The sequence below is a fragment of the Podarcis filfolensis genome, assembly GCF_964270895.1.
Source record: "Podarcis filfolensis genome assembly, chromosome: 1".
NCBI lineage: Eukaryota > Metazoa > Chordata > Lepidosauria > Squamata > Lacertidae > Podarcis > Podarcis filfolensis.
In genome coordinates this window covers 126,371,000-126,385,755 of record NC_139604.1, presented here as the reverse complement: position 1 = coordinate 126,385,755, position 14,756 = coordinate 126,371,000, and the positions used below count along the sequence as shown (strand labels likewise).

Here is a 14,756-nt window from a genome sequence, read left to right as displayed (position 1 = left end):
GAGTCTGTTCCACTGCTGGACAGCTCTTGCAGTCAGAAAGTTCTTCCTGATGTTTAGTTGGAATCTTCTTTCTTGCACCTTGAACCCATTGGTTCAGGTCCTACCCTCCGGAGCAGAAGAAAACAAGCTTGTTCCCTCTTCCATGTGGCAGCTGTTAAGATATCTGAAGATGGCTACCATATCTCCTGTCTCCTCTTCTTAGGCTAAACAGCCTTCAACTGTTCCTCATCAGGCTTGCTTTCCAGACCCTTCATCATCTTGGTTGCCCTCCTCTGCACACCTTCCAGCTTGCCGACATCCTTAAATTGTGGTGCCCAGAATTAGACAGAATATTCCAGGTGTGGTGACCAAGGCAGAATGGAGCAGGACTATGACAGTCACCTGCTTTGTATGGGAGTTGTATTTCCCTAAAAGAGCAGCTTCATAATTTGGGGTTGCTCCTGGATCTATCTTGGTCACTAGAGGCCCAGGTGACCAGAGAGACTTCTAGCAGCTTTGGCTGGTAAAACAACTACAGCCATTTCTGGACCAAGATAGCTTGACTGCTGTCATCCTTGCGCTGGTAACGTCCAGGCTGGATTACTGCAATGTACCCTATGTGGGGCTGCCCTTGAGGTTGGTTCAGAAGCTGCAGCTGGTGCTCAGTGTGGTGGCTCAGCAGCTCAGTGGAGCAGGATATTGCCAACACTTTACACCACCATGGAAATAATTGCACTGGCTGCCAATTAGCTACCGGGCGAAGTTCAAGGTGGTGGTTTTGATTTATAAAGCAGCTTAGGGTCAGGATACCTGAAAGATTGTCTCACCCCCTTATATCACCACTAGATCACTGTGCTTTGCAGGTGGAGGCCTCAGAATGCAGAGAGCTTGCATGCTTTTTCATTCTCGTTTTTTAAAAAAATATATATTATAGGTGAAAGCATTCCTACGGAGAAACTGAGCTTCTGCTGCCCTCTCCTGGCTAAATCATAAAATGCAAGCCCATCCTATATCTATGTAAGTTTTTAAAAAACCAAACAAACAGCAGCAGCAAAGAATGATCCAAAAACCTGCATGAGGGGCAAACTTTCATAAGGGAGCCGTTTCCAGAGGAAGAACTGTGAACGGAGAGAGACTTTGTCTGCAATCATGGGGTGGCTGGGCTCAATCAATCAAAAGATTATGAGTCTTGAGGTTATTTTTTTGGTTGTTATTTTGTTAACTTTGTGGTTTTATAGATTGCGAATGCTGTACTTTGTGAATCCTATCATATGACCTTTGTTGCAATTGTGCCATTAGGCTTGTTGGGGGTTTTTTAGTTGTTGCACTGATGGCATTTTATGGGTTGTAGTCGTTTAAACTGATGACTTCTTAATTGCTCTGTACGATTTGTGCTGTATTTGTTCTATTATGTTGTTACAGTGGTACCTCTGGTTACGAACTTAATTCGTTCCGGAGATCCGTTCTTAACCTGAGGTACCACTTTAGCTAATGGGGTCTCCTGCCGCCACCATGCGATTTCTGTTCTCATCCTGAGGTAAAGTTCTTAACCCGAGGTACTACTTCTGGGTTAGGGGAGTCTGTAACCTGAAGTGTTTGTAACCCAAGGTGTTTGTAACCTGAGGTACCACTGTATTTGCCATTTGTAAGCCACTTTACAACTCACCTGAATGAGAAGTGACATAGAATTGTGGTTTTTTAAAAATCGAATCAAATCTCCCATCAGCGCCAGCGTGCATGGCCAACTGCTAGGGAAGATGGGAGTTGTAGTTCAGCCATACCTGGAGGACCACAGATTCCCCACGCCTGCAGGCATAGCCAAAGTGCAGCTCCCATCATCCCTGGCCCTTGGGCCTTCATGGCTGAGGCCAATGGGAGACAGAGTCCAACTGCAGCAGAATATAAGCTACCCTTGGGCTGGGGAATCACCGCTATCAACTTGATTTCCACTCCCCTTTTTTAAAAAACAAAACATACAAAAGGCTTTTAAAGTGCACGACTGTGGCTCCCCCACAATAGTGAGAGATCCTGCGGCTGTAAACATGATTTAAGCTCAGTGCGCAGACACAATGCTGCGTTTCCTGGTGCCTCAGCACCCTCTCAAGCATTTCATGTGTTTTGAAAGGCAGATAAAATATCTGTGCATGAAGTGTTTTGCTTTCCCATTCATTAAGGCGAGCTGGGCCAGGGCCAGCCCGTTTTTGCACCTGAGGCAGAACCACAAAATGACGTCCCACTCTCCACCACAGGAGGTCTACATTAGGAATAGAGGAGGAAGGAAAACTGACATTGGGATCTGCTGCCCCTGGGGATGCTGCCGCCTGAGGCAGTCCCCTCACCTTGCCTCATGGGCGCGCCGGCCCTAGATGAGACCCTGCTTCAACTGCCTCAGTCTGCCCCCAGCTATCTCCCACCTGACTCTCTTTTTACTTACATACAGTCCAGGAAGATCATTTGTTGACCCTGGGAGCTGCGTCCTAGTCTCTTTGTTGTATTTATTTCTTTGCTCAAAGAAAGGCATGAGAAAGGCTGGCTCTCAGGCTGAATTTCCATACCTTCCAAGAAACAGGACCTGGGCTCATGAAGAGTGTTCAGCACCTATGTGACAAACAGCCTGGAATGTGTCCCCTGTTGCAGGTAAAGGTAAAGGGACCCCTGACCATTAGGTCCAGTCATGGCCAACTCTGGGGTTGTGGCGCTCATCTCGCTTTATTGGCCAAGGGAGCCGGCGTACAGCTTCCAGGTCATGTGGCCAGCATGACTAAGCCACTTCTGGCGAACCAGAGCAGCGCACAGAAACACCGTTTACCTTCCCGCCAGAGCGGTACCCATTTATCTACTTGCACTTTGAACTCCTAGGTTGGCAGGAGCTGGGACCAAGCAACGGGAGCTCACCCCGTTGCAGGGATTCGAACCGCCAACCTTCTGATCGGCAAGTCCTAGGCTCTGTGGTTTAACCCAGAGCGCCACCTGCGTCCCTGGGATCATGAAGAGTGTTCAGCATCTATGTGACAAACGGCCTGAAATGTGTCCCCCATTGCAAGATGACTGCAAATATCCGGGAGTCAAGCAATCAACTGACCTTCCTTCAAAGATATACCACTTTTTCCTAATTACGCATGTGTGTGTTTTAACACCATCATAATAGCATATAAAGGGACGCAGGTGGCGCTGTGGGTAAAACCTCAGCGCCTAGGGCTTGCCGATCGCATGGTCGGCGGTTCGAATCCCCGCGGCGGGGTGAGCTCCCGTCTTTCGGTCCCAGCTCCTGCCCACCTAGCAGTTCGAAAGCACCCCTAAGTGCAAGTAGATAAATAGGTACCGCTTTATAGCGGGAAGGTAAACGGTGTTTCCATGTGCTGCACTGGTGCAGGCTCGCCAGAGCAGCTTCGTCACGCTGGCCACGCGACCCGGAAGTGTCTCCGGACAGCGCTGGCCCCCGGCCTCTTAAGTGAGATAGGCGCACAACCCTAGAGTCAGACACGACTGGCCCGTACGGGCAGGGGTACCTTTACCTTTTTAATAGCATATAACATTTACACTGCTGCTTTAATATCCTTTCACTACTGTAAAATGTTTTAGTCAGGTGTGTAAAATGTTCTCGTCGAAGCCTATTTTAGGCATGGGTTAACTTCAAAATCCGTAGCAGAAACAAAAGACTGGTCAAAATCAAGGACGTCTAAGGGATATGATTTGTTATAAATTTATTTCATCTTCAGTATTTCAGCTTGCGCCTTTTGCTCCAGCACTTTTTTTTAAAATAGAACGTTTCACCTATGGCAGTACCTGCCATGTATACATTGAGTCCCAGTCAATGTTCTTAAAAGAGGCTTAGCTTAATCCCATTAAACCATGTTGTGTTTGGTGTTGCATATGACTAGTTTACTTCTGGTTTCCACCCGCCCTCCCCCCCATGAATTAGCAGTGTCAAGTTTTTACAAAGCTCTTGAGTTTACAATATCCATGTGCAAAGACTCACATGTACAAACTGTGACCTGGTAACCCCGAAACAGTAGTCCGTCTGACAAGAGAGGGGTATCTCCCTGCTCTCTCATTTTTATTTATTTATTTATTTGGCCTGGAAACAAGAAACCCCCAATTCTACCAAATATTTAAATGGCAGGAAGAAAAATATACAAGCTCGTATTTATACTGTACTTCTATCAATGGCAACAGGTTGTAAATTCATGTTTGCGACTATCACAAAAGACTTATGAACACCAATTCAGCTTTATACTGTAAATACTGCTGGATCAATGGTTTAGGATTATCAATCATTGTTGTCATATGTTGTCTATAACAGTTCAAAAGCATCCTGGAGAAAAATCCTGAAAAACACATACCTTACGGTATATAATAATGTACCTGCATTAGCTAAATATATACTGTACACAAGTCTTATCAGCATTTTATCTACCAAAGATGTGAGATTCCACTTTTAAATACAAAGCAGATAGCCAGTAATGTATATTTATAATACAGCCCTCTCTTTTTTCCATATATATTTTTTTTGCTTTGTTTTTAACCTTAAACAATTTGGTCACAATGCACCTTTGATATAAAATCATTTAAAATTTTATTATTAATACTCAAGACATTAGGTTTGCCAGAATTGGAATATTCTCTCCCCCCCCCCCCCCCGCTCCCCAATAGTATTTTTTAGAACCACTTTTGGAAACAAATACAGTAATTAGGAAATGAGCACCCAAGTTCAGAATGCTGAAGTATGTTATCCATAATCCATTCCAGCACAAAACAAGATGTTGCTGTGATAAGAAACGGAGTTGCAAAAACCACCACAGAATCCTTTTTCTTTGTCTTTTTTGGCTGGAATGTTTAATAAATATTTAGAAAGGTAAGGCAACAACTTCAAACAATCCAACCTGTCTGCTCAACTCCCCACCCCCACCCCGCCCCATATTAGCTTCATGATGACCATACACGTTCAATTTTTTTTAGGTGTACTCTTGTTTTATTATATCCAAATAGCCTAAAGAAAATGTATAGCAATGCAATAATTTATCCTCAGTATTCCTACGACAAATCTGGCCATTTTATCAACCGTGTACAGCTTAATACTGGTCGGATACTGAAGTCTGCATTGTTGCCACTGCACACTTTGATAAGGATTGGTGAGGTGAGCTGAGATTCGCAAGCAACTGATTCATTGACAAATCCCAATGCACACCTCCCAAGTCCGCCTATAACCACATTATAGTTACTCGTAACGTTCACACTGAAGGAGCACCAAAGCAGGTCTGGTACTCAAAAGTTGCGTATACCAGAACAAACTCTTAGCATTTAAAGGACCTCTATTTTTTCTTTTTTTCTTTTTATGGCCCTGATCTGTATAAACATTCAACTCATGAAGATGTGCAAAAAAAAAAAGGAAAAAAACAAAAACAAAAAAATCCAAGTCAAATTACAGCATAGTTATCCGGAGGAGAAAGATGTTACACAAACTCATAAGAAAATGACAATCTTTTTTTTTCTCTCTCTCTCTTTTACTATAAATACATTTAACAGTTTAGCAGAAAGACAAGCTAAATTTAAGATTGTTCACATTTGAAGTTGTATCACTCTCTGCTAATGATAAATAAGGAAGAGGTCCTGACAATGGAATTTGGACATAGCAATTTCGACAGATCTTTTGAAGACTGGTTTAAGGAAGGGTTAAAACAATGATTATTTTTGCAAAGTTCTGAGAAGTCCATCTGTTGTCCAAACTTTGGATTGAAGTTCTTTTTTTGTTTGTTTGTTTTCCTTTACTTAGAGACAGATATATACAGTGCTGTTGTAATAATGAAACAAATGTGAAATCTACTGTAAAGTTGCACAATACAGAAAACTGTTGCTCCATCTTCTACTACATACATGTGTGACTCCACAGGTTATTTAAATGCTGCTTTGCTGCTTTTTGTTAAGTTGGAATTATCCCATCCCGTCTAAGACCCCGCTTTAGTTCCAAATCCTCCAGTTTCTTCCATAGTTCTTCACGTTCCTTCTCCTTTTTCTTCTCGCTGTTAAATTAAGGGGAGGGGGGAAGAGAAGCATTAGAGGAAAAAGTCAGGTTTTCACGAGCCCCTTGTTTCTTACATCAGTACAACTACAGAAAGAAAACGGCACTAGAGGTAGAAACGATGCACTGGGGTGTCCCAACGTTTTGCATTTTCTCTGAAACCTCTTAAGGCTGCACACACAAGAACCCCGCAACTGAATAGTGCCAGGCATTCGCAGGAACAACCCCAAGCCGGTGGTGCCTTGCAACATCCAATGCTACCCAGTCTGGCAAGACTTCGGAATCACACCGCTTGCTCTATTTGCTGGTCTTGTCCTGCACTTACTGGGATTTCTTTATCCGAGTTAATGAAAACCTGCCTTCTAGAGCAAAACAAAGGTAGAATAAAAACAATTACATACCAAATGCACTACTGCAGACGTTTTGGAGGGTAAGGAATTGTGTTCCTGTATTTGAAGTCATTACAAACCCAAATTGCCCAATATGTTCCTTCAAATACTATTTAGATGGAAGCCGGTGGAGCTCCATTTGGCAATGTATGTCATCCGTGACGAGTGGATTTATTTTTCTTTCTAGCAAACTCATTGAATCTCTTTTTAATTATCGGACTGCATCAGTTATTTAATTTAAAAACATTATTATTCCATTTCTTCTTCTCTCCTTCCCTGCATTCTTATCTTCATCGTTATTTACAGAAAACTGTCCTAAGCTTCTTTCCAATGAAACCACCACTGAAACCACTGGAACTGCAGCCAGACAAGTGACCAAAATTCCAGGTCCAACCTTTCACAAAACAGAAACTGCTACTTAACCTTTACGTTTCTCAGGATCATAAACTTAACATGTGCATAACTTTCAAGTTGCCAGAGAGCAAGATAATAATAATGATAATAGTAGTAGTAGTAGTAGTAATTTATTATTTATACCCCACCCATCTGGCTGGGTTTCCCCAGCAACTCTGGGCGGCTTCCAGCAAAAGATTAAAAATACATTAAAATATAGCTATTTAACTTTTAAAAACACCATATACTGACTTGGCAGGCAATAGATGTCACAGTTGCGAACTATACATAGTGTACATAGTTAAAAATGGCAAAATTCTGTATACTAGAACAATCCGGGACTACTATCCTACCACTATTCATTATGGAGGAGACCCCAGTGAAAACAATAGTGCTTACTCCCTAGCAAAGTGTATCCTCTACTTGAGCAATGCCTTGTCTTTTTTTACTGCTGGAATTCAAACAACAGTGCATCGAGTTCTGTGCTAGCAGCCAGGGAGGCTTTAGGCTTGTGTTTCTCAAACACCCCGCAATGCCACACAGAAAACCATTTTTGAGACCGAGTGAATGTTCAAAGCTGATCATGGTGTGACATGGGAGCCTGCTGTTCAAAGACAAAAAGGTCGAAAACCACGCCGGAGATTCTCGATGAATGAAATAGCTTTCCGGATCCTTGCCTCCAAGATGTCATGATTTTAAAAATGTGTTTCCTGCACGTAGATGGAAGCCTCAGCTTTGACCTTTTGAGGTGACCAAACACCAGAAACACCCATTGCCAGAAACACAATCAATACTTCACTAATAATTGCTAGGAGTCTAACCAGTTTCTTGATGAAACTTGTGTAATGTTGGCAAAAAGGTCCACACTAAATCCACACAGCAGCACCCCCAATACCCTGATGGTCCTGGGCCACTGTGTAAGAAGCCTAGCCTAGCTTAAACAAAACATTAACAAATCAAGCATAACTGACTTGCTGTGCGTACAGGCATAAAGTCTATAAAAGCTAAGGGGTACTTGGTACCCCTCTATTTACATTTCTTTGAGTTTTCTTTTTAATGTTAAGCAGAGAGCTGTCAGCCTGGTGATGGAACTGAACAACATTAGGGCCTCCAAGAACGTGTGAGAGGCTATACTAACCTAACAAGGCTTGATGACATACAGTACCCTTCGCTTTGCTTGTGGGAACCCCGAGTCTCACAAAAGGCACGACTTTCACCAAGTCGCAAACTGCCCGGAGTTCCCGAAGTTTCCTCATTAGTTTCACCTGCTGCTTTGGATAAGCTGAAATTTCAGACAAAAGATGATGCACTATAATTGGAGAAGGGTGATTAAGGGAAAGACAGAGAAACATTTTAAACTAAGGTGCAACTAATGATCGTATGGATGGCACTTCTTCTAGATCCAGCAATGTCAAAGCCTTAAATGTATCAAGATATTATGGAGAAGGAAAGCAAGGAAGGCTGGGGGGGGGAAAGGGGGTCACTTTGCTTAGAGATTCCAATAAAGGTCAGACGCAAGTTATGAGAGTTAATTGCTGAAAGCTTTCTTGACTGGCAAAGAGTTCCTGTATGCATTCTGGACACCATCTTCAAAGCAAAGTGAAGGCAAATTGATGAGTTTGGGGGGGGGGGGTTTAATAAAAAAAAGAAATTATTTTTATTTTTTACTATTGAAATTCTTGATACAATTAAGTCTTTAAGAACATAGAGCCAAAAGAAGTTCTGTGAGGAATGCAAGTTCACAAGCTACGCAATGGGTACTGTATCTCATAAAGGGAAGGAAAAAAAACAACCATCTATACGTCTTGCGGGGGCCAGGCTAATGAGCATGCGGGGAGGGGGGGGAATGAGGCATTGCAATCAATCATGTGTGGGAATTATGCAATTACTGCAAAGTGTTTAAATAAAAAAAGAACCAAAACTAAAAACAGCAGGCTTTATGCACAGCTGACAAAATAAAATAAAAAAGGCTGTAGAAAGTTACCGCTGGCGATCTGACTTGTAAGTGGCCGTCAGCTCGTCAAACATGGCGCTGTTCATTTCCATAAATGCCTTCAGCACGTTGTATACTAAAGCCACAATAGCCCTGTGAATCGTGAAAGAAAGAGTCCATTAATTTGCCGTTCAAACGGGACAGATCTTTTCGTGTCAACAACACCGTTCTGATTTGATGTATTTGTGTCATAGGACACACAGATCAGGCATCATCCAAGGTGTGTCCCCTTCCAGTCTTCCCCAAATCTATAATGGGTCAACGGAAACAAAATCCTGCATCAATAAATGTTGTGCTGGGAAGTGTCAGCAACCACAGCTGAATATAGTGTGTGGGGCCTTTTCAAATTCTGCAGTGTTTCAATGCAAGCCAAACTCAAGATGCTATTACTTTGTGGGGGAAGAGCAGAGGGGGCAACTGAAGTTTAGAACTCAAGTTTCGCAGAAACATATGAAAGCAGGGAGAGAATGCAGGAAGATTTAACACAAAACCTAGCATGGCACCAGGCAGGTGATCCCAACTTTTTCATTCATTTCATCTGTGCAGCCTAGTGCTCAGTTCTCCAAGGACTGGGAACCTCAAGATTCTCTCCAGTCAACTCTAGTCCTTCTATGCTAATAAGCTGGGACAGTGGCAAAAGAAACCATAAGAAAAAGGACTGGGGGAAAGGAAGACTAGAATTAGAAAAAGGAAATCGAATGAGAGAAGCACTGAGGAGGTGCAGAGAACCTCATATTAAATAAAAAAAGGACTTTGATGTTTATATTTTTCCTTTATTACCCCGTGGAAGCTCAGTGCAATATATGCATGTAGAAGTAAATACTACTGAATTTACTACATGTCCTGTTAAGGAGACCCAGAAGAAGAAAGTGTAAGAAAACCAGGGACTCATCTCCCATAAGCCCTCTTGAGTAAGCTTTTGATGACCTGTCTGTGCACCTCAAGGCTGTCTCCTACTGCAGACCCCACAGAATACAACAGGGCTTATCAGTGAAGTGCTCTGAAGACTAGGGCAAAAGTAAATCGTATTAAGGTTTTATCTGGAGGATATTGCTGTAAAGTGGCAATGTTGTAGCTGCAGAGCGGCAAAAGGCACCTTTTAAAAATACGGGATGTACATCTCTGCGGCGCAATAAGTCAGTGCATCTGGCTGTTGACCAGAAGGTTGGCGGTTCAGGCCACCCCAGGGACAGCTGTGGACAGGAGTCCTGCACTGCAGGTGGTTGGACTAGAGGGTAGATGACCCTCAGCGGTTCCTTCCAACTCTAATTCTATGATAGATCCTTTGTTTCAAAGTTCCTGATACACAAGGTACTAGTGACGTTGACATCACTCAACTGTGAAACAACCCACCACACAACCGGTCTGAGGAAGCACAGTAAACCAACCTCCCTGCTCCTAGTGAACTGCAAATTCTTCTCATTGTCTCGGCTAGATTTTTAATAATACAGTTCAGTCTTGGGGGTGCGGGATACCAGAATCAGAGCATCTGCCAATATGCTAGCTCAGGATATGGAATGAACTTTGCACTTTCCCAACTCAATATTTAATATGGACATGTCATGCCGGGTACTACTAACTGGTGCTGCTTGTTTCAGCAGGTTTCTGTGCTGTTTTGAAAAAATGAAATGATTCTTTTGTTTTTAATTTAGTTTCAAAATTATATTATGGCTTAACTGTGAACAGCTTTGTGAAACTTGGTTTGAAAAATAATCTGTACGATTAAAAAAAAAAAACTTTCTGTTTCTGAGAAACGGACCCTTCAAAATGGTGAAACCTTTTCCAGGTTCTGCCAGTCTCTAGATTAAATGTTTCTGTTCAAAGATCTGTAATAGTCCAACTTGGAAGTCATCATATTTTTGCTCACAATACGGCTGTGCACCAAATATCTACGAAGAGGTACCAATATCACTTTTCAAGTAAATAAGCCAGATCATAATGAGAGTTGCTTTGGAGAGCCAACCAAGTCTCTGCTAATTTCCAAAAGTTTTAACCTTATCTATTTTCCTAAGTGACCATGTACACAACGAGGCAGGGCCACATTCCAACTAAGTACAGGGATTTATTATCTCTGCAATTCCAGAGTTTTCTCTTCTTCTTAACTTCTCCCACCAAGGATCTCAGAGGAGCGCCTGCAAGCTTATTCTATCGTACTGCAAGTACCACACTGTCAGCTAGAACTATATACGAGAAACACTGCAACTTTCTCAATTGTATGGTATCCCAGAAACAAGTTTCATGCATATACTACATGTAAATATCCTAAGTGCTTGCAAAAGCCCTGCTCTCATTGTGCAACTCTAGAGTTAAGTGCATTTGGTGTCAAATCTATGCTGTAAAACCCTGCAAGTGGTGAAATGTCAAGACAGGTCAGATAACCAGTATTTCATTGTTTAGGAAACAACTCTGTGAAAGGTACAAATCTAAGATTTTCAATGTGTTGCAAATATACAACAATGGGTTTTTTAAAAAATAAAACAAAGAAAAACACTTACGGGTTCCAGTGTTCTTTGGAAATCCTGTACAGACTGGAAAACATTATGGGAAGTATTACATTGGAATTCTCCTCTATCAAACTCATGATGTATTCATTATTCCAATAGTACAGTGCTCTTTCAGCCACCTTGGAAAAAGGGGGAAATGGTATTCTTTTATTTCCTAGATCAGGTAACAATTCCAGTAAGTACAACCATATTATGCCAGTGCTTTGCCATCTGTACTGTTTTCCAGATTGTTTATGGGCCCAACTTAAAAGTGCTGGAATTAACCTTTAAAGCCCTAAATATATTGGGGCCAGCAAGTAAATACACATGTCGTATTCCATTAGGGGAAATCCATTGAGAGGAAACAATATTGCATGGCAAAGTGGTAGGACAGGGCCTTCTGGTGGTCCCCTCAATGAGAGAAGCCAAGTTACAGGGAACCAGGCAGAGGGCCTTCTTGGTAGTGGCACCCGCCCTGTGGAACGCTCTCCCACCAGATGTCAAAGATAACAACAACTACCAGAGTTTTAGAAGACATCTGAAGGAAGCCCTGTTTAGGGAAGCTTTTAATGTTTGATGGATTACTGTATTTTAATATTTTGTTGGAAGCTGCCCATAGTGGCTGGGGAAGCCCAACCAGATGGGCAGGGGTATAAATAATAAATTATAATTATTTATACCCAGCCCTCCCCAGCCAAAACCAGGTTCAGAGTGGCTAACATCAAATATATAAAATATTAACATAAAATCAGGCAATCAATTAAAAAACATCCTAAAATCAAATCAGAATCAAAGTGAAATCCAATCAGATGACAACCCACAGATTAGGGTTGGGGACCTTAAATGCTCACCAGCCTAACAGTTTGTACTGATCTTATATGAGCCTGTGAGAAAAGTTGTGGAGCCACTTTCATATAAGTTTTTATAAGGAGAGAGGGGGAGTCAGACTGGACCCCAACCAAAGGCCTGGCGGAACAGCTCCGTCTTGCAGGCCCTGTGGAAAGATGTCAGATCCCGCAGGGCCCTGGTCTCTTGTGACAGAGCATTCTACCAGGTCGGGGCCACAGCCTAAAAGGCCTTGGCTCTGGTTGAGGCCAGTCTAATCTCCTTGAGGCCCGGGACCTCCAAGATGTTATTATTTGCGGACTGGAAGGTCCTCCGTGGGGCATACCAGGAGAGGCGGTCCCATAGGTACGAGGGTCCTAGGCCATATACGGCTTTACAGGTTAAATAAGCACCTTAAACCTGATCCTGTACTCCACCAGGAAAAGGCTAAGCATCTTCCAAAACTTGCTTCACTGCTCAGAATCCCCCTCTTCTGAAGTGACTTCCCATATTAAAAAATGGCGTCACGGTTTATATACATGCAACATACAATTTGCTTCTGAGTTTCTGGCTGCCAATACTGACCTGAAAGTGAGGGCTAGACACACACTTAGCTATTTGTTTAAACAAGGGTTCTTGAATTTTGACAAACTGTGAGGGTTCAATCACATCCAATATCTCCTCCAGCTCTCCAAGGAACATGACCTAAAGTGAGAAAGGAAGTATTAAATTCAGAGGTCTTCTGTTTGCATTCGGAAATAAATTTTGAAGGAAGCATGAACTCAGCTTCTAGCTATGCCAGTAGAGATAGTGCACAAGAACAATATACCCTTCATTTGCAGAAACTGGCTGCAATCATGCATATACTTCTTAGGAAGTAAATGCAAAACCCAGCACCATTTATTGGCATAGGAACAAGCACACTTCAATCAAGTCAGTAAGACTCTGAACCAAAATAAACTTGCAAATGTCACAATTAAAGAGCACATGCAAACATTTCCAACCGCTCTTAAAAATTGACACTATTAACAGCTAAGTAGGGTGGACAGCTTACTTTTTACAGATGGCACTAAGGAGGGTAGCCATTATTTTACTCCTACAAGAATATGCAGCATACAATGGTTGCTAATTGGGCTGCTGTCAACCTTTGTGCAAAGCAATAAACCTATGGCTTCTGAGTAGTCAATGACGAATGTCAAAAAAGATCTGCATCTAAAATCATTTAATAGAATCGTTTAGCTTTCCTCAAATACACCTACATTTTCCATTGTACTACAAAATACTATTGGGTTACTTGTAAGGTTTCTCTCCTACAATTTCTCTAAAGAGCTCAAAACAGCACACATGGCTGGCTCCTCACCATTTTATCCTCAAAGTTGCCCCCTGTGATAGATCAGCCTGAGAGACAATGGTTGACCAAAGGCTACCCAGTTAGCTTCATGGCCGAGTGAAGATTTGAACCCGAGTCCCCCTAGTTGAGGGATGCGGGTGGCGCTGTGGGTTAAACCACAGAGCCTAGGACTTGCCGATCAGAAGGTCGGCAGTTCGAATCCCCACGATGGGGTGAGCTCCCATTGCTCGGTCCGTGCTCCTGCCAACCTAGCAGTTCAAAAGCACATCAAAGTGCAAGTAGATAAATAGGTACCGCTCCGGCGAGAAGGTAAACGGCGTTTCCGTGTGCTGCTCTGGTTCGCCAGAAGCGGCTTAGTCATGCTGGCCACATGACCCGGAAGCTGTACGCTGGCTCCCTCGGCCAATAAAGTGAGATGAGCGCCACAACCCCAGAGTCGGCCACGACTGGACCTAATGGTCAGGGGTCCCTTTACCTTAACCCCCTAGTTGAACACTCTAAGCACTCTAATTATCCCAAGCACGGAATATGCCTTTTCCCCCAGCTGCTGCATACCCTGGGCTGCCATCTTCATCTAGCTATTTCCAAGGTCTCTTTCCTCATCAGCCACCAGCAGTTCAGACCGCATGAGCATATATATGAGATTAAGATATTTTTGTCTGATATGTGCATCCCTTTACACTTGCTTACATTAAATGGCATTTGCCATATAATAAGAGATGGCCCAATGTTTTTTTCTACAGATTCTGTTTTCAACAGTAAGATGATCGACGCCCCATTACTTACTTCTTTTTGACTGCAGGTTTTCGGCCAGAATTTCATTAAACCTCTAATGACCTGCATTGAAGAAGAGACAATGAACAGTCCATTTAGATACAGAAATACACAGGTATCTGAAGCCAACTCTCAAGATGAAAAGGGACATGTATAGATCATACTTACAGGCTCTGTGAGTGAAGGGTCTTTCTCCAGAAACTGCACTATGCAATACGCCAACTGCAAAATATGTAAGAAAACATTGCATTAAAGTATTTTCTTGAAAATGCAAAAAAGAATAAAAATATCATTAAGGTGGCTAATCCAGATATACATCCTGAATCCTAACTGCCACAAACAGACTTTCTTCATGGCACTGGGTTTCCCCTGACCTGCTGCATCCTCCTGCAATTACAAAGAGCAACTAGTGATGATGCCCACTGGAAAATATTAGGAAGTAATGCAGGGGGCTGTAGCAGGAAGAGACAAATCAGTGGTATAATAATAATAATAATAATAATAATAATAATAATAATAATAATGCAACAACCCTCAAATTACACAGGAG

General features: G+C 42.5%; 1 protein-coding gene across 11 annotated transcripts in view; it reads right to left on the bottom strand.

The window, feature by feature from the left end:
• Positions 1-3,666: 3,666 nt before the first annotated feature.
• PPP2R5E (protein phosphatase 2 regulatory subunit B'epsilon) overlaps positions 3,667-14,756 on the bottom strand; it is an 88,553-nt gene continuing 77,463 nt past the window's right edge. For 6 of the 11 annotated variants that reach the window (XM_083615247.1, XM_083615248.1, XM_083615249.1 and 3 more), the window contains 6 exons: positions 14,375-14,428; positions 14,219-14,269; positions 12,667-12,786; positions 11,269-11,396; positions 8,765-8,866; positions 3,667-5,999 (listed from right to left, as the gene is read on the bottom strand). In XM_083615247.1, the coding sequence (XP_083471373.1) occupies positions 5,900-5,999; positions 8,765-8,866; positions 11,269-11,396; positions 12,667-12,786; positions 14,219-14,269; positions 14,375-14,428 (555 nt within the window). In that variant the 3' untranslated portion in view covers positions 3,667-5,899. Of the gene's footprint in view, positions 6,000-7,918; positions 8,063-8,764; positions 8,867-11,268; positions 11,397-12,666; positions 12,787-14,218; positions 14,270-14,374; positions 14,429-14,756 lie in introns of all 11 variants that reach the window. The other 5 variants (XM_083615240.1, XM_083615243.1, XM_083615244.1 and 2 more) reach the window with 1 other exon arrangement.